Source organism: Adiantum capillus-veneris, chromosome 25 (assembly GCF_014529385.1).
Source record: "Adiantum capillus-veneris isolate H3 chromosome 25, ASM1452938v2, whole genome shotgun sequence".
Classification (NCBI taxonomy): domain Eukaryota; kingdom Viridiplantae; phylum Streptophyta; class Polypodiopsida; order Polypodiales; family Pteridaceae; genus Adiantum; species Adiantum capillus-veneris.
Window position 1 is genome coordinate 7,812,064 of NC_140955.1, and position 23,065 is coordinate 7,835,128.

A 23,065-nucleotide genomic window follows, 5' to 3' on the forward strand; every position below is an offset into this window, starting at 1 on the left:
ATTGTCGATCAAATTTATCTGTGTTAGATAAAGAAAGGTCAGCATTTTGCGAGAGTTTAATGACTGTTTTTCTGATTCGTTGCTGTCGCAATTGCCGCCGAGGAGGCCTGAGGACCAAGCGATAGATTTGGTACCAAGGTGTAGCCCACCAAACAGACGTCCTACAGGGTTAGTGCGGCACAGCAGAAAGAGATTATGGGCCAGGTAGAGGAGCTTTTAGAGAAGGGGCTGATTCAGCCTAGTTCTTCACCTTTCTGCTCCCCGGTGCTTTTAGTGCAACAGAATGGCTTATGGCGCATGTGTTGATTACAGTCTGCTGAACAAGAATACCATCAAGAACAGGTTTCCTATCCCAAGGATTGATTATATTCTTGACTGTTTAGAGGGTGCTGCAATTTTCAGCAAGATAGATCTTAAGAGTGGGTACCATCAGATTCGTATAAGGCCAGAGGATGTGCACAAGACTACGTTTAGAACGACACTCGGTCTTCATGAGTTCTTAGTGATGCCATTTGGTCTTACAAATGCTCCTGCCACGTTCAATAGAATGAGAGACCAAATTTTCTGCTCGCATCAGAAGTTTGTTGGCACATTCTTTGACAACATGAGAGTCTACTCGAAGAATGAAGAGGAGCATAGGCATCACTTGACCCTTGTGTTCGAAGAGTTACGCAGTCCACAGGTTACTTGTGTCACGAGGACGTGGCAGTTATTAACCATGTCACAGAGATGTGGCAACTGCTAACCTTGGTTGTTGGTTTCTTTCCAATGGGGTTTATTTTATTTGTTTTGAGACCCTCTTTTTGAAGTAGCAAACGGTCGGACATTGTATGGCCAATGTAAACCGTAGATTCACCCGCAGACGGGAAGTGGTCGGCACTGGAATTCGTATGGTAAGAGGATGTCAAGGCTCAGAGCAAGATCATATAGGTCCCCCCGTCGCACTTAGCAAGTTGGTGGATACTAGGAAGTGAACTCAATTAAGGCGTAAAGTCAAGGTGGGACTACCAACAAAAAGTATCCGACAGTTGGGCCACATTGCATTTTTGGATGCGGTCCCAATGAGGATAGATGGTCAGAAGACCAGTGGGAGCCCAACGGAAGCATCTCCTAAAATTTAGGGAATTGCTATTTTGGGCCGTGAAATGTGTTCGCGTCATTACCTCCGGTATGACTAGGGGAACACTTTATAACTCTGCCGCGAAGTCAACTGACGCGTCGGTTGGGATATTGTTAAGCGGCGAACCCGAAACGGGAAAATGCTTGAAAGTGCGCCAAGTGTCACATTTTCGTGAACTTTCCTCTTGCAGAAAAATGGGCGCTGATTTTTATGTTGGGAGAGGCCTCATTTCAGCTTTTGTCACAGGTTAAGAGCTATGGAGTGCTTTCTTTCCCTCTCATGTACAGTGTGGTGCTAGGAGTGATGCCCTGCACACTACACACTGCTCTCTCTCTCCCCTACGTGCAATTATGTGATGCCCCACAAGAGGGCTCCTCATTTGACTGATGTACAGTTGTGTGGGTTCATGCTTTTGTGCTGAGGCAAGAGCCTCCTTGAGCAGGAACAGGGGTAGCTAACTGCTGCTCCAAAGCAGGCACTGGTGAGGGTCATAACCTCACCGTACAGGTGCAAAATCAGCGCTGTGTATGCGCTGTAAATTCACTGTTTTTCAGCCGTACGGACGCCAGGACTATTGGGAATCGTGCCCCACTGGCAAAGGACAGTTAGGGGACTGTTTGGGGCTGAAAACAGGGCAAAAACCAGTAAAAACAGCGTCCTGAATTTACTGTTTTTGGACAGGAATCAGAGGGTATACGCCAGTGCAAGCGAGTTCCAGCAGGGGAATTGGTTTCGCGCAAGTTTTGGGGCTGTTATGCTGCCGAAATTTGGCCAAATCAAATGGTATCTAGGTGGATACACGTGAAGGATTCCCAGGACCTTACCTTGTAATTTACCCTCCTAAAGAATAAAGAAATACCGAAAGGGGCGCCAATTTTGGGGCCTACAGGTTGTCGGCGTCTGCTCGGAGCATTCTAGCTTCCGAGCCGTGTGTGTGACTAAGTGTTAATTCCTGTTACAGGTCTCCTTTACAAAGTGCTCTGTGTGTGTGCTTAAAGTAAAGAATTTCGGGTGAAAGCCAACGCCTACCGCCCTACGGGCCGGTTTCAACTTGTCAATCCTAAGAAAAGTAAATTCTTCTTAGAAGAGATCCACTTTCTTGCCACATAGTGTCAAATGGTGTCTGAAGGGATCCCGCAAAGGTGAAGTTATTAAGACATGGCCAGACTTAAAGACTGTGCACGATGTCTGAAGCTTCTTGAAATTGTGCTCATACTATAGATGGTTTATCAGGAATTTTGCAGAGATAGCTTCACCTCTTCACGCTTTGCAAAAGAAAGAGGTCACTTTCAGATAGACCCAAAAGAGATTTCAGCTTTTAGTCTCTTAAAGGAAAAGTTGACTTCAGATCCCATGATTAAAATTACCAGATCTCATGAAGTCATTTGTGGTCCAGTGTGACGCGTGTGGCAATAGCATCAGATCAGTGCTCATGCAAGATGGTCGGGTAGTAGCTTATGAGAGCAGAATCTTGCAAGGGCCAGAAAAGACTATGCAAATCTATGAGAGAGAGTCATTGGCCGTCATTCATGCGCTCCCTAGCTGGAAGTACTACCTGTAAGGTGCTGATTTGGTTGTCCATACAGATCATCAGACCTTGTGATACTTCTTGACACAGTCAAAGCTATCCGAAAAGCATATGCGATGGGCAAACATTCTTTCTATGTTCCACTTCCAGATTATGCATGTGGAAGGCAAGAAGAATGTTGTGGCTGATGCGTTATCAAGGAAGCCACAATTTTCCGTTGTGTCAATAGTCACAAGACGGGCACCACGTGCCAATAGAAAAGAACAGACTGAACAAACTTTTAGCACTTCAATAACAATTGAACTGAGAGAGAGAGAGAGACAACACGCGACACGGAGTGGCGTAATTCCACCCCAGAGAGTATTGGTCCCAAACCTTGGCGCCCCTTTCGGTATTTCTTTATATTGCATCAATACAGTACAAGCCGGTACTCCAAACTCTGCACCTTCTCCAGGAAGCATGCTAGAATGAGCCCTTAGCACATATTTAAAGGCCCTTGGCCTATGAAAAGCAGTTTACATGAAAAGCCTTCAAACTCAAAAGCTTATGGTCCAAAAGCAATGCCAAAAAGTTGCAAGTGTAAATCACGGAATTCCGTACAACTGCCACGTCAACATTGTCAGCGCGTTTTTGCGAAAATCTGCCACGTCAACACTGTCAGCGTGAAATGCAGAAATCCATACAGTTTTGCCACGTCATCACATCAGCGCAATTTCCGGATTTGTGTGTGTGTGGGTCCTGCTTTATTTTAATCCTTTATGTCACTTGGGGCCCCATCGGACAGGGTCCCCATAAGTTGGTAGGACTTCTTCTTCTGTTAATTGTTCTTCTTAAGGTTTAGGCCCCTCGGCCGGCACCTGTAAGTTGGCTCCATTCTTCAGGGCTTTGACACGTCAGCAGTTTGTGACATCTCCTCTTCTTGAAAGAGATTAATCGTCTGCGATTACAGTATATTTGCAAAACAACTCAAGTTAGCTCAAAAATTTCCGAGGGTCATTCCGAGGGACAATCAATTTGCTCTTTTTGTTAAGGAGTTAGCTTCTCCTTTCGGCTCTTTTGATCAAGGAGTTGGCTTCTCCTTTCATCCAGATCGAAACTCTTGATATTTCGGTGTAGTAAAATTAGCCATCACACCCAAAATGCATTGATCTTCCATGGGTGTCTTGATGCACTAAAATTACATACCCAGGCAATCTCATCCAATTAGGAATATTCAGTGGTTGGCACATCACAATGCAACATAAAAGCTCACATATGCATGTTACAAGACATAGAAACATAAAGCCGCCGATAAACACTCCTCCCGCATAACCTAACAAGGTCCGGACCGGGAGATATTCAACGACTCCCTCATCACTCCTTCCGCATAACCTAAAAAGGCCCGGACCGAGAGATATAGAGGCCTTTTACAACCAAACGCCCCCCAGACTGCAGCCTGCGTCGTTTGGAGGTGTTGAGAGTAACCACTGCTCACACTTCTTAATACTCCTCCCACATAACCATCCAGGTCCGGGCCGGGAGTCACAACAACACTTTTCAATCATTCAATACTCCCCACGCAAATAATCACAAGGATCCGGGCCATTAGTATGAACAAGCATTCTCAAACATCATTTCTCACTACTCCACCCGGGAGTAAAATCACCAATCATTGAAAGCAGTATTAAAACCAGAGTCAAACAATTCAAATCGGCACCAAGACAAGTTCAAAAAGACACCATCCATTTCAAACAAATTTTCAAACAATACTTTCTAGCTATAAAGAAAAACAAGTAGAGAGTTCATTCGAGGTTTTGCTCAAACAACCGAACTGCCTTGTCCTTCTGCATCACGATGATGGTTCGGTTCCGAACCTGGAGAGTCGCATCATTCCAGTGGTGCCAAGGCATGCCCAAGAGAATGTCACAATTGCCCAACTTCACGATATGGAAATCAGCTTTTCCATGATAATCTTGAATTGTCACTAGAAGAGCACCAATGAGTGGTACCACTTTCTGAGTTTTCCCCGTGGCTAGCTCAGCTTCAATTTCTCCACCCTCTGCATCATTATCAAAGTGCATCTTCTTTAAGAATTCTGGATGGATGAAGTTCTTTGTAGCTCCGGGGTCAAAGAAAATAACAGCTTTGAAGCCATTGACTTTGCCATATGCTCGACACAATTCATTTGTTCTCTCAAGGCGTATGCCATAAATATCAAGAACTAGTCCAATAGCGGGTCTAGCTCTCTTAGCAGGGGGTGGGGTTCTGTCGACCGTTGGTGCGGGCGTCGGCTCCTCTGGTCTATCAGTGCGTTTGGGACAACTAGAATGATTATGACCTGTTTGAAAGCATCCAAACCATCGGCCTTCTTGTAGTAAGGTGTCTCGTTGTTGAGGCGTCAAACGAGGCCTTTGCGGTTGATTTTCATGAGACTCGAGAATTTGTTCGTTGTCGCCGAGAGTTGTGGTCAGTGGCCGGAGATTCTTCTATGGTAAACTCTAGCTTTCCCTTCATCAGTTTGTAGCCGACCGCTGCATGGTCCATAAGTTCTTGCATGGTAGAGACTTGCTTGGATAGACAATATTCCTACAATGGTGATGGTAGTTCAATGGTGTATCGCTCGCATTGGGCCTCCGAGGGAACGATCTAAAGAAGGACACCGGAAGGTATACGTCAAGAAACCTTTGGTTATATTCGTCCATGGTTTCGGTGGCAAGCATTTTCAAGTTGCCCCACTCTGCCAAAATCCGTACTTCACACATAAAAGTCATGTAACAACATGCAAAAACTATCTCGAAAGCTTGCCAGGTCCTTGGAGCATGCGGTTGTGTCGCGATTGACTCCACCATTACATAGCATTATCTTAAAGAAATCCCACTGCTCGAGAAATCTTGGATTCTTCTGTATAGTTCCCCAAAGCATAGACGTTGTCGAATTGCTGTAGAAACTGCAATGCTTTCTTGCGATCTTTCACCCCGGAAAAAGTGAAAATTTTGATTGTTGTGCCGCCATCTTTAAAATCTTTGGGTTGGTTAGGCACACATCATGCGTACAGATAATAATGATGAGCGCGCAGCAGTGTGTGCAAGTGATAGCGCACGCGAAGATGTGCAGGCCTTGAGGCTTGAAGCGGAGGCACTGTGCTGCAGAAGGGAAGCGCTAATGTAGGCGTAATCGCGGTCGATTACAATGCTTTCAAGCGGGGGGTATGTCACAAAGTGATGACGTGGCGGACAGCAGAAACCCTAATTTCTGTCAGAAACCCTAAAATTCCTGCAAACCCTAATTTCCGAAAATCGCGGAGGCTGAAATTTTTATTTTTAAAAAAAAGAAAATTTTGGAAAATGATGAGCGATGCAAATTTCGCTTTTTCTCTACTTAAATGAGAAAGAGAGAGAGAATGCTTTTGCTTTCATGTTTTGACTCTCTGTGAGAGAGAGAGAGCAATTGCTTTTGATTTGAAGCTTTTGGGACTCTGCTTTTGGGCATCCCTTGTAACCTTTAAATTAGTGGTGAGGGCCTCACTTCTCAGAGCATCTGGACGCAGAGTCTGAGAGTGAAACCCTAACCGCTCTCTTGTACTTTGATGATTGACTAATATAAAAAGAAATACCGAAAGGGGCGCCAGTCTTTGGGGCCAATATCTCTAGGCACGGAACTCCGCCGGGCCAGTGCAAATCTATTGTGATCTGTGAATTGTTTTGAAGTGGTTATTTGGTGCTGTCGCGGTTGATTCTCGACTTGGAGTGTCCAAGTCTGTTACATTTGCGTCAAGATGTTGGCACATTTGTAAGATCATGCTTAGTATGCCAAAAAGTCAAATTTGACAGACAAAAGCAACCGGGATTGTTGCAGCCATTGCCGATCCCTCATAGGCCATGGGAAAGTATAGCAATGGACTTTATCTTTGATCTTCCAAGGACGCAAACAGGAAATGATGGGATTTGGACTATCATTTGTAGGTTCAGTAAGCAGGCCCATTTCATTCCTGTTAGGAAGAAGATAAAGCCAGAACACATGGTCAAGATATTCATGAGCAATATCTTTAAATATCATGGGATGCCTCAGTCAATTGTCAGTGACAAGGATCCACGTATGACGAGTCTTTTCAGGAAGGCATTGTTTGAGAACATGGGCACTACGCTCAAGTTCTCTTCTTCGTTTCATCCGCAAACTGATGGACAGTCAGAAGAGGCAAATTCTACTGTCTTGGACCTACTCAAATGTTATGTCTCAGAGCACAAGGCAACTTGGGAACACCATCTCCCATTGGTTGAATATGCTTACAATAACACTGTGCATACATCAACAGGTAAGGCACCATTTGAGATAGTGGAAGGAGGAAAGAAAGTCCCACCCATTTTGCAGACTAAGGACAAGATATTTGAGGCAGACAAGTATGTGCAAGATATGGATGAAACATACAGGAAGATAAAGATTGCTCTTGAGAAGACTCAGGCTAAGCAAAAGAAAGCTGCTGATCGTCACCGTCGTGAACTTGTATTTTCACTTGGTGATTGGGTACTTTTGCACTTTGAAAAGGCCACGTTAAGGAAAAGGAAAGGCAAGGATCGCTTGTTTCCTAAGCTCAGTATGCGATATTATGGTCCTTTTCCGATTTCAGAAAAGATCAGCGATGTAGCTTACAGGTTAAAGCTACCAGAAGGCTGGAAAATACATAATGCTTTTCATGTCAGCCTTCTAAGGCCCTTTGTTGGTGATGTGCCAGAGAATATGCTTGATGAGGAACAACCCGAAGTGGAAGAATTGGATGAAATCCTTGTTCCTAAACAGATATTGGCACATAAAGAAAGAAAGGTTAGAGGAAAAGTTGCAAGACGCTATTTGGTGAAGTTCAAGAACTATCCATCATTAGATGCCAAATGGATGGAAGAGTCTGAATTGCTTGATTCACCTCAGCTATTGCAATTGTATATTGAAGCCTTTCAAATGGAACCCACAGTGACTTGATGCAGCCTTTTTGGAGCAAGGCAAGAGCATGGTTCATGATGCTCAAGAGAGTAGTTAAGCAATTGTATCTACTCTTTCCATACAGAATTTAGCTAGAGAAGTTTGTGCTCAACAGTATACTAGAAGACTTCTATGCTTGATATATGTGTCGTAGCCAGGTTGGTGGGATTGTTTAATCGTCCAACGCTACATTTCCGGAAGCATGTATATCTTCGATTCCCATCATAGAATATATGTGATATCAGGAGATATCCGCATGTATTATTGGCATGCAAGCGAGGTCGCTTGCAGTATTTCAAGGGTGGGGTATGTCACCAGGAGGTGTATTTTTCCTGTTGCCTTCCATAAATAAGTATTAGATATATTTATTTTATTTTTTTACTTGTTTGTCCCGGAACCCTTGAAAAGGTGCAAGTGGACATTGCATGGCCAGTGTGAAACGGCTGCAGCCAAATGGGTTTCTCACATCGGGGATCTAGGTCGGTCAGACAGGGACTGCCCGGGCCAGTTAGCACTGAATTCTGATGAGTATGGAAGCTCGTGTGCGCCAAACTGGAATTTGGGCCACTCGTCAAGTCACTGCAACTTTATAAGTTGAAAGGGGCCAGTAAATTAACCCACATTGTAGATGTTGGTCAAATGTTAGTCTTCAATGATGGTCAGGAGACCGATAGGGACGCCATGGAAGCATCTCCTAAAATTTAGGGAATTGCTATTTTTGACCGGATAATGTGTTCGCGTCATTCGCTCTGGAATGACAAGGGGAACATTTTATTGCTCTGCTGCCAAGTCAACTGACGCACCAGTTGAGATATTTTTAGCAGGGAAAGCCCAAACTCGGAAACTGGGCGACGTGTCAGCCTGTGAGCGATTCTGCCACTCTGGGAGGCAAAACGAGCTGCATATCAACAAAGGGGGCGCCATTTTCAGCCTCAGGTGGATTGTAGCAGGTACAAAAGCTATGGAATGCTTACCTTGCCCTCTATGCACAGTATGGTGACGGGAGTGATGCCCCGCACGCTACATACTGCTCTCTTTCTCCCCTACATACAGTATGTTATGCCCCACTAGTGGGCTTCTCATTTGACCTATGTACAGTTCTGGGGGTTTATGCGCGTTTGCCAAGGCAAGAGCCTTCTGAACAGGAACCGGATTAGCTAATTGCTAATCCCCCACAGGTACGCACAGTTCCATCACGAAAGATTGCGAGTTTGGAGAGTTTTCTCGCGTGAAAACTCGTCCAATTCACAGGGGAACTGTCCCATTGCGTACAGGAGCCCTTGGGACACGTGTAGGCGTGTTCGCTCCGCTAAAAACGATACAAGGAATTCCAGCCTGCTGTGTTTTTCTGCAGGTTTAGGGTTTCGCACCTAAACTGCAAGGGAACATCGGGGGAGCCTCGTGAGAGCCTTGGGATGCGTGTACAGGCTTTTGGGCTCCCGGCAGTGAAAAACAGAGAATTACAGCCCGCTGAATTTCTGTGACAGCTCACCAGAAAGCTTCCAGATATCGAGGGAATCCGTCCTAGACAAGTGTTTTTGACCTACAGGGGTTTTTGCGCCGTTATGCTGTCGAAATCCGGTCGAAAACCTGTGTTTTCAGCCCTCGCCAGGTTTGGACAGCTTTGTGAAAGCTTGTGCTAAGTGGTCGAATAGTCTACCTTAATTTGAATAAAGAAATACCGAAAGGGGCGCCAGTCTTTGGGGCCTACAGGGTGTCGGTCTCGTGTGCGCAGAGACATTCTAGTCGCTGGACGCAACTGTGTTCTCTTCCCTTCTCAGTGCTCTGTGTAAAGTTAACAGGTAATTGAAATAGTACCGCCCTCTACGTTGTATAGGCCGGTTATACTCTACACTGCTCTCTCTCTTCCCTACGTGGAGTAATGTGATGCCCCACAAGAGGGATCTTCATTTGACCTATGTACAGTCGTGTGGTCGTATGCTTCTGTGCCGAAGCAAGAGCCTCTTTGAGCAGGAACAGGAGTAGCTAACTGCTACTCCAAAAGCAGGCACCGATGAGGGTGATAACCTCACCTTACAGGTGCATTTTCAGCGCTGGTTATGCGCTGTTTTTGGATTGTTTTGCAGCCGTATGGATGCCAGAAGCATTGGGAACAGTGCCCCACTGTTAGAGGACAGTTTCGGGACTGTCTAGGTCTGAAAACAGGGTAAAAACCAGTAAACACAGCCAACTGTAATTGCTGTTTTTGGGCTGAAAACAGAGGGTTTATGTCTTTGGAGACGAGTTCTAGCAGGGGGATTTGTTCAAGGCGAGTTTTGGGGCCGTTATGCTGCCGAAATTTTGCCAGAACAAGTGTGATCTAGTTGGATACAGGTGAAGATCCCCAGGACTCTAGTTTTGTAACTTTACCCTTTAAAGGCATAAAGAAATACTGAAAGGGGCCCCAGTTTTTGGGCCTATAGGTTGTCGGCGTCTGCTCGGAGCATTCTAGCTTCCGAGCCGTGTGTGCTTTGAAGTGTTAATTCCTGTTACAAGTTCCTTTTGCAAGGTTTCTCTATGTTATAAAGCTTAAAGTAAAGTTTCGGGTGAAAGCCAAAGTCTACCGCCCTTCGGGCCGGTTTCACAGCCTATAAGCAACATCGTTGATCTTGTCGAGTACTTGAAAAGGCCCATAGTAACGCCTGCTAAGCTTGGGAAACAACTTTTCCTTGTCCTTCGTCTTCTTTGATCTTGCCTTTTCAAACCACAAAAGAACCCAATCCCTAGGTGAAAACAAGAGTTCAGTCGATGTCAATCAGTAATTCTTTTCTACTTTGCCAACAAGATAGTGTATTCTATAAGCATTGAGTAGATCATATCCTATCTAATAACAGTAGAAAAATGTGAAGGGGTTCCTAGTCAGAAGGAACCATCAAGGCAATTGCACAAATCCTTTGCTCTAGAAGCAAAGTACAGCAGCCATCAGAAACCCGTCGACAAGAGTACCATTAGACTCAGCAAAGGAAGCTACAGCGTTGTGTGAGAGTGCACTATTAAAGGTGTCACTTGGTTGCCACTTGAAGTGCAATATGAAGGACTTCAAAGGAGATGAAGCAAAGAGGCGTCACTCTTTTGCTCTAGAGGTGAGTGTGCAGTTGTTTCATAGGGGCATCGTAAGATGCATAACACAACACATGAAAAGCCATGGTTCCTCATCTTCCCTCGCTTTGCCCCAACAGAAAGAGATTATGAGCCACATAGAGGAGTTGTTAGAAAAGGGTTGATTCAACCTAGTGTTTCACCCTTTTACTTCCTAGTGCTTCTAGTATAGAAGAAATATGGCTCTTCGCTCATGTATATTGATTACCATGCGTTTAATAAGTAACCATCAAAAACAAGTTTCCTATTCTAAGGATTGATGATATTCTTGACCGTTTAGAGGGTGTGATGATATTCTTGACCGTTTAGAGGGTGCGATTTGCAGTAGGATAGATCTTAAGGGTCTATTTGGTGGGCTACAACTTGGCACCAAATCTATCACATGATCCTCAGGCCTCTCCGGCGGCAACTACGACGGTAATAAGTCAAAGAAACAGTCACTAAACTCCCGCAAAAATGTTGACCTTTCTTTATCTAACACGCATAAATTTGACTGATAATATCTGAAACATCGCGTGTAAAAATCAAGTACGCAGAAAGATAATTTTTAGTTACAGAAGTGATAGCAGAAGCTGATACAATAGAGACAGACTCTCCTTTTAGCTTTACATTCAAGATGTGAGTTTTGCCCCTACGTTGCAAGATGACCTTTTGGTTGAAGACATCCAACACTCCATGTACATGGAACATCCATGGGATTCCCAACAAAGCATCGCACCCCTCACATGATATAAAATTCTTCCGTGTCCACATACGACTGAATATGCAGATAGCTTTCTGTTGATGGGAGTTACACACTCTGAATGGCCAGGACATGCCAAACATGCCTCGCCTGGGGAACTAATCTCTTCAGCTTTAATGCCCAACTTGATAGCCAACTTTGGTGAGATAAAGTTTGCATTTGCACTTGGATCAAAGAAAGTAAGCGTTGTTTGATCCTTGACTTTACCCCACGTTCTGCATTGCTCACTAGCATCAGAGTTTGGCCTATCCCCCACCATATCCGGCACTAAACGGGCCGTGGGTTTGGGCTTCTTTCCTTTCTTGTCCTCTTTGTCCTCTGAGTCAACTGGCCTCTTCTTCTATGGACAATCTACAGCAAAGTGACCAGGCTGCTTGCAAATAAAGCATTAACCATCATTCAAGCCTTCTTTTCCTCAAAAGACTTGCACACAAAAGGCTTCTTTTGGTTTCTTGGCCTATCCTTTAGACGTCTCAATTGAGTCGTTACTTTTCTCTGCTTTTCCTAACCCCTTGGAAGCTTCAGGAGTCGCTTTTGCAAAGGGCTTCTTTGCTGATTTTTTCTCGACTAACCCCCTTTCGCATTGCCATGGAGTCCACTATCTTCTTTTTTCAACAAGGCATGACCCATGTTGGCAACCTCCATAAGCTGAGTAAGGGTGGCCACTTTGTTCCAAGTTGAGAGGTTTTTTGTGGATTACTAATGATATTGCCTGAAGCAAAAGTCAAAATCCATTCAAAGGCTTATGGGACACGCCAAGAAGGGATTTGGGATGCATGCTAGCTCTTTGATTTATCCTATAGACAAACGAGTAACCGCTTCAACAAGGAGCGAATCTTCCAACGGCAACAAGAAGAAGGGCAAGCAACAGCAGAAGAAACACACCAGCCCAAAACTATAAGCAGAGCAACGTGCGGAGTACTATAAAGAGGGCAAGTGTTACGGTTGTGGAAAACTAGGGCACATTCTTGCAAATTGCCCAAACAAAGCACCAAAGGAGCAAGCTGAGGGCAAACCAAAGACTTCCAAATCGGCCCATGAGTGTGCAACGAAAGGGAAGACAAAGGCAGAATTGGTTCCAGATTTTGTGGGGGCAGGTCTAGAGCATAAAGATGAGATACGAAGCTCTGTAGAGCCTCGGACAATGTCACAAACTGATGACATGGCATGGCCTAACTGGCAGAACCTGGCCGAGGGCCTAAACCCTAGCAAAGAGAAGCAAAAGAAGTTATTACCAACTTACTAAAGGTGGCCGAGGGACCTAAGAGATAACGAGGGTTAGGATTTTGAAATCCTAACCCTACCAACTAACAGAACCCGGTCAAGGAGCCTTAAAACCTTAAAAATAGAGCAGAACCACCAGAGTTACATAGAGATACTGACATGGCAGTTGGTACGTATTTCCGCAATTTTTAACAATTTGTTGATGTGGCACAGCATACATAATTCCGCGATTTACGGGGCAGCTCTCTAAGCGCTAGCTTTTGGAGCAGATGCTTTTGGGAGTCACAGCTTTTGGGGACGCCAGCTTTTGGGCCTCTTGTACTGTTTATAAATGTGTCAAGGCCTCTCTTCTGGACAGATAAGCTTGGGAGCATTGCGAGAGAGAGGATCCTCGGACATTGTAAGTTGAGCCTCATGCTCTATCTCCATAGCTGCCCTCTTTTCTTCCGCCGCTATGCGTTGAGCTTCACGTGCCTACTCACGCTCTAGCTCCATAGCTGCCCTCTTTTCTTCAGCCGCTATGCGTTGAGCTTCGCTTGCCTGCTCACGCTCTAGCTCCATAGCTACCCTCTTTTTTCCATAGCTCCCTTTCCACAGCGGCCCGCTGAGCCTCTTGTTGTAGCATCATCTCCATCATAGACTTTACCAAAGCCTCCATAGAATTTGGTGCAATCCGTGGTGTAGATGGGGACGAAGGAGGATCTAAAAAAGGTCCTTGTAGGTGCAACGGAAGTGAATGTTGAACTTTGCTCAAGATGAGTGCTCCGAACTGTGCTCAAGGTTCCTTTTACTTACGGACGGGAGAGCCATCCGTTCCTTTAGTGAGAGAGTGCAATGGACACAAACAATGTAACAGACTTGGACACTCCAAGTCCAGAATCAACCGCGATAGCACCAAATAACCACTTCAAAACAATTCACAGATCACAATAGATTTGCATTGGCCCGGCGGAGTTCCGTGCCTAGAGATATTGGCCCCAAAGACTGGCGCCCCTTTCGGTATTTCTTTTTGTATTAATCAATCATCAAAGTACAAGAGAGCGGTCAGGGTTTCACTCTCAGACTCTGCGTCCAGATGCCCTGAGAAGTGAGGCCCTCACCACTAATTTAAAGGTTACAAGGGATGCCCAAAAGCAAAGCCCCAAAAGCTTGAAAGCAAAAGCAGATTCTCTCTCTCTCAATGGGAGTCAATAAAAAAGCAAGTTCTCTTTTTCTCTCTCTTTCTCCCGAATCATAGGAAAAAGCAGAGATTTGCGTCGCTCAAATTTTTCCCAAAAAAAAAAAAAATATTTTTATTTTTTTTTAAGCCTCCGCGATTTTTGGAAATTAGGGTTTCTGACAGAAATTAGGGTTTCTGTTGTCCGCCACGTCATCACTTTGTGACATACCCCCCTCTTGAAAGCATTGTAATCGACCGTGATTATGCCTGCAAAACTGACAAAAGCCATAAACCGTCTTAGCAGACACTGGCTGTTAGTACCTACGTACTAGGAACACACATCTAGCATATGTAGAAAATCGACAGTCACATCACACGACATCACAGGACATCACCAGACATCATAGGACATCACATGACATTCAACATTCATTCGGATCTTAGACCATGATTTATCGGCAATGTAGCTAGCAATCACATCTAGGTCCAATCGGGACCTCATCGATGTCCAATTGACTAACCCCTATTGCAACCATGTCTCTTCGTGATCAATCAGACCAAAATGCTGCAGTCATTTCGTCTATCAGTTCCTGCACTCACAAGAAGTCAAGAACAAATCAGTATCATTATCAGGAATTCCATTTCATAACGTCATCCAGCAGAATACTGTCAGCTCTCAGTATCCCTGAAGCTCAAAGAGACATCAGTGACTTTAGTATCAAAATCGAGGCATCTGTTGACAAAGGAGCGGAGTAACTCCCCTCTTGTGCATCCCACTGCACCAGATCTTCGGCCAAGCTGAGTTTCTAGGTTCCGTTTGGAGTAGACTACGCTAAACCAAAACATTGAGGTAAAGTTTCACAATCCGAGGAGTATCTGCTAGGTCCTCCTCCTCCATCCACTTCGCATCAAATGCAGGAAAGTTCTTGAACTTAACCAAGAACCGCCTTCGGACTTTACCTTTCTTCGTATCATTATGTGCCAAAATCTGTTCAGGAACAACGATCTCCTCGTTTTCTTCCACTGCGGGTTGCTCATCAGGCTCCCCATCATCTGGCACATCACCCTTAACAGGGTTCAAGAGACTCATATGCAATGCATTGTGAATCCTCCAAGTATCTGGCAATTTCAATCGGAAGGAGACATCATGTATCTTGTCAGTGATCTGGAAAGGTCCGTAGTATCGCATAGTAAGCTTTGGAAAAAGCCTCTCCTTTCCCTTTTTCTTTCGTAGGCGTACCTTCTCAAAAGTAAAAGCACCCAATCATCCTCCTTCAGTTTCAAGTCGCGACGACGGCGATCCGCTGCCTTTTTCTGTCGTTCTTGAGACTCCGGCAAAGTCTCGCGAACCTTTGCAAAAGCCGTATCCAAATCTCGCGAATATTCATCCGCTTCCAATATCTAATCTTTCGTGCTCAGGAAGGATGGAACCTTCGCAGCACTTTCAACAATCTCACATGGCGTCTTCCCCGTCGAAGAGTGTATCGTGTTATTGTAGGCAAATTCCACCAAAGGTAAGTTCGTTTTTCCATTGAGTCTTCTCATCCAAGATACAAGACTTCAATAAATCTAAAATCACTGAATTGGCAATCTCAAATTGCCCGTCAGTCTGCAAGTGGAATGATGACGAGAACTGCAACCGCGTGCCAATGTTCTCCCAAATTGCCTTCCAAAACAAACTCATAAATCTGGGGTCTCTATCGGAGACAATCGTCTCAGACGTGCCATGTAATCGGAAAATCATCGTGATCATTCTGTGTTCTCGGGAGATCAAAAATGAAATCCATTTCAATACTTTTCCAGGGGTGGGTGGGTATGGGTAAAGGCTGTAACAATCCCTGTGCCTTGTGCCTCTCAAACTTGACCTTCTGGCATACCAAGCAACTGCGCACAACTCTTCCACATCCTTTTTGAGTCTCGGCCCAAAGAAGTATCTCTCTACCCCCTTCATGGTGGTAGCAATGCCGCGGTGACCCGTAAAAGGTGGACAGTGGCATTCAGTCATAACCTTATCCCTCAACGGCTGTGTAACGCACAACATAGTCTTTCGCATCAAGTAGCCTTCCCGAAGGGAGTATCGAGCTACTGTCTCCCCATCCCGTATCTGTGTGAAAATATCTGTAAAATCTGTATCTATGGCATACTGATCGACCATATCCTCGAAGCTCCTATGATGTATCGCGGAAACAGCCATAACCAACGGTTTCCGAGACAAAGCATCTGCCACCACATTCTTCTGTCCCTGCACATGGACAATCTGGAAGTGGGACTGTGACAAGATGTTCGCCCACCGCATCTACTTTTCCGAAAGCTGCTTCTGTGAGAAGAAGTAGCGTAAACTCTGATGGTCTGTAAAGACAGTAAAATCCGCTCCGAGTAGGTAATGCCGCCACTGAGTAAGAGCATGGATCTCATAGATCTGTGCTGTCATCTCCGGCCTAGAGAACAAACGGCTCTCGTAAGCTATGACATGGCCTTCTTGCATCAAGACCGCACCCAGACTACGACCACAAGCATCACAATATACTTCAAATGACTTCTGCAAGTCCGGCAAAGTCAAAATAGGTCCCGTAGTCAATTTCTCTTTCAATGTCCGAAAGGCAGTCACCTTTGTGGGTCCCCACGAAAAAGGTACTCCTTTTTGTGTCAAGGTATGCAAAGGGGAAGCAATCTCTGCAAACTTTCGTATGAACCGCCTGTAGTACGAACACAGTCCCAAGAAGCTTCTAACTTCATGGACATTCCTCAAATCAGGCCAATCACGGATAGGCTCTATCTTGGCCGGGTCCATTTGCACTCCTGCTGCTGACACAATGTGTCCCAAAAAGTGTATCTCTTGTAGGAAAAATTCACTTTTCTTTGCATTAATCACTAACGTGTGATCTCGTAATGCCTGAAAGACTTGAAGCAGATGATCTCTGTGTTCTGCCTCATTCTTGGAGAAAACAATGATATCGTCAAAGAAAGTGCCAACAAATAGCCTGTACTCTCGAAAAATCCTGTCCATCATCCGGTTAAATGTCGCAGGAGCATTGGTTAAGCCAAAAGGCATCACCAAAAACTCAAATAACCCAAAAGTCGTCCGAAAAGCAGTCTTGTAGACATCTCCTGGCGCTATCCTGATCTGATGATATCCACTCTTCAAGTCAATCCTGCTGAAGCACGAGGATCCCTGTAACTTGTCGAGTATATCATCGATCCTAGGAATCGGAAATCTATTCTTGATGGTGATTTCGTTGAGAGTGCTATAATCGATGCACATTCTCCAAGATCCGTCTTTCTTCAAAACCAACAACACTGGAGAGCAATACGGTGAAGTACTAGGCTGGACAAGACCCTTTTCCAAGAGGTCTTTCACTGGGTTCATAATCTTTTTATTCTGTACTCGGCTCACACGGTAAGGTGGCCGATTCGGTGGCGTGCTTCCAAGTATCAGATCAATGGTTTGATCTTCAGGCCCTCTGAAAAGCGATCGGCATGAGTGTGGAGAAAAATCTTGGCGTTCTTTTGATCAGGTCAAAACATATTCAACCTTTATCCAACGTTCAGTTCTCTCCCAAAGAATGAGTAAGAAACTGAAGTTCATCAAGTACAATCTCTAAGCCCTTCATTTATCAAAGTCGCTTTCTCGGCTTGGTAGTCAACCATGGCGTAGTTCTTGTGGTACCAAGGGATCCTGAGTAGAACGTCACTCGCGTGCCTTGAACACCCCTGTCATTGCAAACAAAGTTTGCCAATGCTCGGTGTAATGGCAACATCCCATCCGGGTGCCAGTCGAACTACCTCCGCCTATGGCGTCAGTCTCTTGGGCGTAATTTCCAAATCGAGCCGCCAATTCCAAGTGAAAAGAAGTTGGCCTTGGCTCCTTCAAAAGAGCTTCCTGATCCTTCACTTTGCCCAAAAAGCGGCAAAGTTTGTACTTTCATTCATTAGATTCGGTGCAGGTCCCACGCCATGTGGTACCAGTTCTGCTTTTCTATCTGCCTTTTCTGCCACATTCCTCGGCTGCTCTCGAACTCTCAGACCTGTCGTCGTCTTAATCATTTTGTTCTTTCTGTGCCTTATTAGGGCACTTCGTGGAGATATGTCCATGTTCCCCGCATCCAAAGCACTTCCCCTCTCTGATGAAGCGAGCTCTCTCCTCAGGAGAGCTTGGGTCGTGCATCATTTTTCTCTTGGTTGCTCTTTTTCTTTCTACTTTCATTCCCAAAAGTCTGTTCGGCTCGTTGTCATGGCCTTATCTGTGGGGTAGGTCAAATTGCCAGAGTGAATGGCAAAGCCCCGCTTCGCATGACTCATCAACTCCTAAATAGAAGTTGACTTCTGTTCCAAGCAGTGATCTCGGATCTCCGTAGGTAGACCCAAGGTAAACCGCTCAATCTGTTCTCTGAACAAGATCTTCTTGAATGAAGAGGCAGGTAGAAAGAGCTCCAAAATCTTTCACAATAAGAATTCACTGTATCGCTCTTGGTCATCCGGAGATGGTTCCAAGCAGCTCGTATATCTCGCTCAAACTCTTGAGTCAACCAAGAAGAAATAAAAAGCCTCTTGAATTTCAGCCATGTAACTGGCACAGTCTTGCTTAATAGAAGCGTGGACCACCAAGTACGAGCATTCCTCTTAAAGTAAGAGGCAGCTCTCCGAATCTTGGAGTGCTCTGAATAGCGTCCTCCCGCGAAAGCGATGTCAAACTGCTGTATAAAAGACAAAGCCTTCGAAGCATCTGAGTATCTTGAAAAGTATCAAACTTGATCGAGTGGCCACCTTCCTTAAACTCTCGGACTTTCTTGCTTTTATCTTCGAGAAAGTCATACTGGTTGGCTTTGTAAAAATTCTTCTTGTTCGCATAAAACTTTCCGTCATCGGAATCTAAGCTGTCTGTAGACGAGTCCTCAGTAGAACTGTCAGTCTCTGGGCGAGATGTAGCCTTCTTTGCCTTTTTCTTGCCCTTTCCAAAGCTTTGTTTCTTGGTTCACTTTTTGCTTTTTCTGTCTTCTTCGCTCAAGTCTGAAGAGCTAGAAGAATTGTCAGAAGAAGAAGAAGAAGAAGAACTGGGTACTCCTTCAAATCGAACACGCTTCTTCTGTTTCTTTGCCTTGTCAAATGTCGACCGACGACCCAAATATCCCGGGAAGTCAGTGCCTTTCTTCTACTTTTTGCCGTGCTTTTTGCCTTTCTTTTGCACGTCGAAAAGCTGAGCAATCCATGCATCAACCACGTTCTCTAGTTCCTTCTCCGTATATTTTCTTGGAGGCAGAAGGTTTCTTGAGAGCGGGTTTCGGGAGTGGTGTTGTGGTTCTCTGCCACTCCATCTGTACCTCTTCCAAAGAGGTCTGGTTCATATATTTTGCCATCTTCGGGTCCTTGGCAAAACTGAGCATCATCTTTGTTGCATCGCCAATCAATCGACGACGCTCCATCTCTCTTTGCTCCGCCTGAGTAGGCCGAGGCAGGCCATACTCTGTCTGAATCTTCGTTGTGATCCCAGCCCGTATCTCCAGATGCAGAGGGAGTCGACTGATCATTGCTTGAAGCCATAGGTGCCGCGGAAAAAAAATTCGGGGATTGGATTTCCCGTAGAAGAGAAATCAGTCGTGCTCTGACACCACTGTAACAGACTTGGACACTCCAAGTCAAGAATCAACCGCGACAGCACCAAATAACCACTTCAAAACAATTCACAGATCACAATAGATTTGCACTGGCCCGGCGGAGTTCCGTGCCTAGAGATATTGGCCCCAAAGACTGGCGCCCCTTTCGGTATTTCTTTTTGTATTAATCAATCATCAAAGTACAAGAAAGCGGTTAGGGTTTCACTCTCAGACTCTGCGTCCAGATGCCCTGAGAAGTGAGGCCCTCACCACTAATTTAAAGGTTACAAGGGATGCCCAAAAGCAGAGCCCCAAAAGCTTGAAAGCAAAAGCAGATTCTCTCTCTCAATGAGAGTCAATAAAAAAGCAAGTTCTCTCTTTCTCCCGAATCATAGGAAAAAGCAGAGATTGCGTCGCTCAAATTTTTCCAAAAAAAAACCTCCGCGATTTCTAGAAATTAGGGTTTCTGTTGTCCGCCACGTCATCACTTTGTGACAAACAAAGTGAATGGACACTCTGAATGGAAGTGCATGAGACTGAGAGATAGAGAGAGAAGAGAATACAACACCAGAATGTTGTCAAACCCTCCTCCGAAGACCCCACTCTCTATGGCGAGAGTGGTCTACTTATGATTGCACAAATCTCTACAATGCTTGGACTTGCCGACGATGTCGACGACGATGAGGACGACGACGAGACGGGCTGAAATCTGAGAATGCTACGGGCTGAAATCTGCAAATCTTTATCTATTGAATTTTGACTCTATGTCGGTGACGATGTCGATGACGACGATGCAACGACGACACGCTAAAAACGCAGATGCCGAAATCTGCTTTTTCCATGCTGAATCTGCAAACTACACGGAATCTAACCGTGCAGCGAGGGTCTGCTGCGGGAAGGTGAGATCTGCGAGGTTCGGGGGTTCTATTGCAGGTATTGATTGCTGAAAACTGAAAATGCTGAGTCTATGGCTGATTCCGTCGCGAAGATCTGCAAAAACGCTAAGGGGTCATGCTGATGCAAAAACGCTAGGGCTGATTTGTCTTGATCTGCAAAAACGCTGCTGATCTGCCGGTGCAAACTGCTAACACTAGGGCTGATCGGTCTTCTGATGTCGCCAAGCTGCTCTACAGATGCAAAAACGCTGGCTGATCTGGGTGCAAAACGCTAGACCTTCTTGCAAATGCAAAAACGCTAGGCTTGTTGGGGTCCTGCTGAGAAGGTGCCTGTTGAACTGAGTTCCTGTTGCCTCTTCTGCCAGAAAGTGCTAACTTTGGTTTGCTTATATATTATCTTAGCAAAATTGTCCTACCTACTTTCCAACAAAAGTCACTTAAAAATAATAAGTGAAAAATGTCAAAAATAGGGAAAATAGGTCTATGCACTGTAAAAATGCTACTGATGGGATCTGACTGGAATCTGATGGTCATGCGGTGTGCAACCAGAGGATATAGATTAGAAGAGGATATACATCTAATCTAAGTGTCTGGACATGCACGATCTGCGAACAGACTCACAAAAGTGCCAGATCACTTCCTATTCTAGACTGACTTGACTGACTGAACCCTAGTTGTGCTGTAGCTTGTCCACGGACACATAGGGTTGGATGTGTCACGTGACAGTCCTCCTGGCGTAGGGACTTCTTTTTCTCCAATTCCACTTTCATCACCTCCATGCAAAGTATCCATCCCGCTTTTGGTGATGACCATGCACTAAGTACTTGGGTGTACTTGGGTTTTTTGGGTACTTCGAGTTCTTGGTGCTTGGGGTACTTGGGTACTTGGTACTTGGTACTGCTTGCAATCTGCGTTGAAGTAGGCTTTTCTCTTACCCAAGCTCAACTCCTTCCTGCGGGTGCAACCCTTGGCGGCCTTTCGCTCACACCAAAGTTGCTTTTTCCACCTCACGTCGATTGGACTGCCGCAATGTGCAAGGTCCGCTCTCAATCATGGAAAGAGGAACGAGGGGAGGCTAGGCAAGCCCTTCTTTTCTAGGTTACCTGTCACTCTTCAGAAACACAGAGTAGAGGAACCCTCCCTCCCTACTCCATGTCCCTAGAAGATGTCGGGACCAATTGGATGAATCCAGAGAGATGCCATAACTGCAACATTTCACTATCACTTCATTAGAGAGAGGGCCTTGGAAGGCAACATTGATTTTGTCTATGTTGGTACGGCGGATCACGTAGCGATCTCTTTACCAAGGCCTTAGGCACGAAGAAGCTACGATGATTTTGAGAGATGCTAAGAGTACAAGATATGGCATTAAGCTTGAGGGGGAGTGTTGAGATATCAAGCTCTATACCCAACTGAGGGTTGCTGCACACCATGAGCTCTTACAAGGATCTTTACAAGTAATACGACAACTTGACTACCGACTTGGTCTACCTACGGAGAGTGATGGCATACTTATTCGCAATCACTCACTACAAGCTACTCACTATGACCACTTGCACATAGTCCTTTTTTATGTTATGTCTGTCATTTATGCTTTGTAGTCCTTATTTTTAAGTCTAATAGTGAAGAAGAAGAAGAAGCTTGATAGCCTCCATCTCTGTGTGTCTCCTCTTCTCTTTGTGTATGTGTGGTTGCAAGAGCTTAAGCTCTCTTCTCTCTTGTTTTCTCTTCACTTGTCCTCCAACTTCTACCTTTTAGAATGAGAGCATGGTGCAAGCTTCTATAGACACGCTTGTATAATATTGATATGCATATTACGTGTGTGTGTGTATGTGTTCGTCCGCACGCATATTGTGTAAGTGCGCAGGGCGTACACACATATATACATATGTATGTATATACAATTGTCTTAAACATTATGGTATCTAAATATGTCCGTAGTATGCAAAGACATAGCTAGCAATACAAGACCAGGACAGAAGCAAAAAGACAATCGACAAAAACAATACAGCTGAAATAAATTGATACAACGGAAAAAGTTTAATTGACTAAATGATCGCACTGAAAAACTATGCCAGGGAAGTATCCTCTCCTTAAGAGAGTCAAAAGTGCCCAAGCCTCCGCACACCCACCCCCACCCCCCCAAACAAGAAAGAAATCTCTCTCCCTCTCTCTCTCTCTCTCTCTCTCTCTCTCGATGTTTTGGGTGCGCCATCAACAATAAAAAGCAGAGAAAGACTTACATTTTCACTTTGCACTTCTTTGAACAGTTGAATAACGTTCTCGCGTAATGTAGCCATAACTACAACAACACAAAGCGTTTCAGTCTCTCTGTCATATCTGGAAACCTGCGTTGAAGCACCAGAGGATGAAAAGGAAAAATTAAACTCAAGACATGTTCCGCAACTTGATCTTGGGGGACCTGCCACTCACTACCTATCTACCATCCGGTTCCGTAGGCCCATAACATTGTGTAATCTTGACCGTCCATTTCTCCAATGGGCGCAAAAAATGCTAGTTTAATCCAGTTCACCGGTGACCGGCCTCGCATTGCACGGTGTTATACCCAAGACCATGCATGCGTCATGTGGGCATGGTGGGTGTACATAACCTTAGTTTACTTGGAAATCCGACGGTGGAGATTGCATCATGTAATTTGAGCTCTGTGAGGGACCCCATTTTAGATAGTGACGGGGAGGGACCACCCAACAAAATGTGGTACTAGATTTAGTTGGCATGCTATTAGTGTAAAAGTG

At 45.0% G+C, this 23,065-nt stretch overlaps 1 protein-coding gene across 2 annotated transcripts in view; it reads right to left on the reverse strand.

Annotated features, from left to right (window-relative positions):
* Positions 1–22,793, reverse strand: part of LOC147424385 (uncharacterized) — a 103,073-nt gene extending 80,280 nt beyond the window's left edge. Inside the window, exons 1-2 of one of the 2 annotated variants that reach the window (XM_086500656.1) lie at positions 22,717–22,793; positions 22,553–22,611 (exon numbers count right to left, since the gene is read on the reverse strand). In XM_086500656.1, the coding sequence (XP_086356782.1) occupies positions 22,553–22,609 (57 nt within the window). In that variant the 5' untranslated portion in view covers positions 22,610–22,611; positions 22,717–22,793. The other variant, XM_086500655.1, reaches the window with a different exon arrangement.
* Between the last annotated feature and the right edge of the window lie 272 nt (positions 22,794–23,065).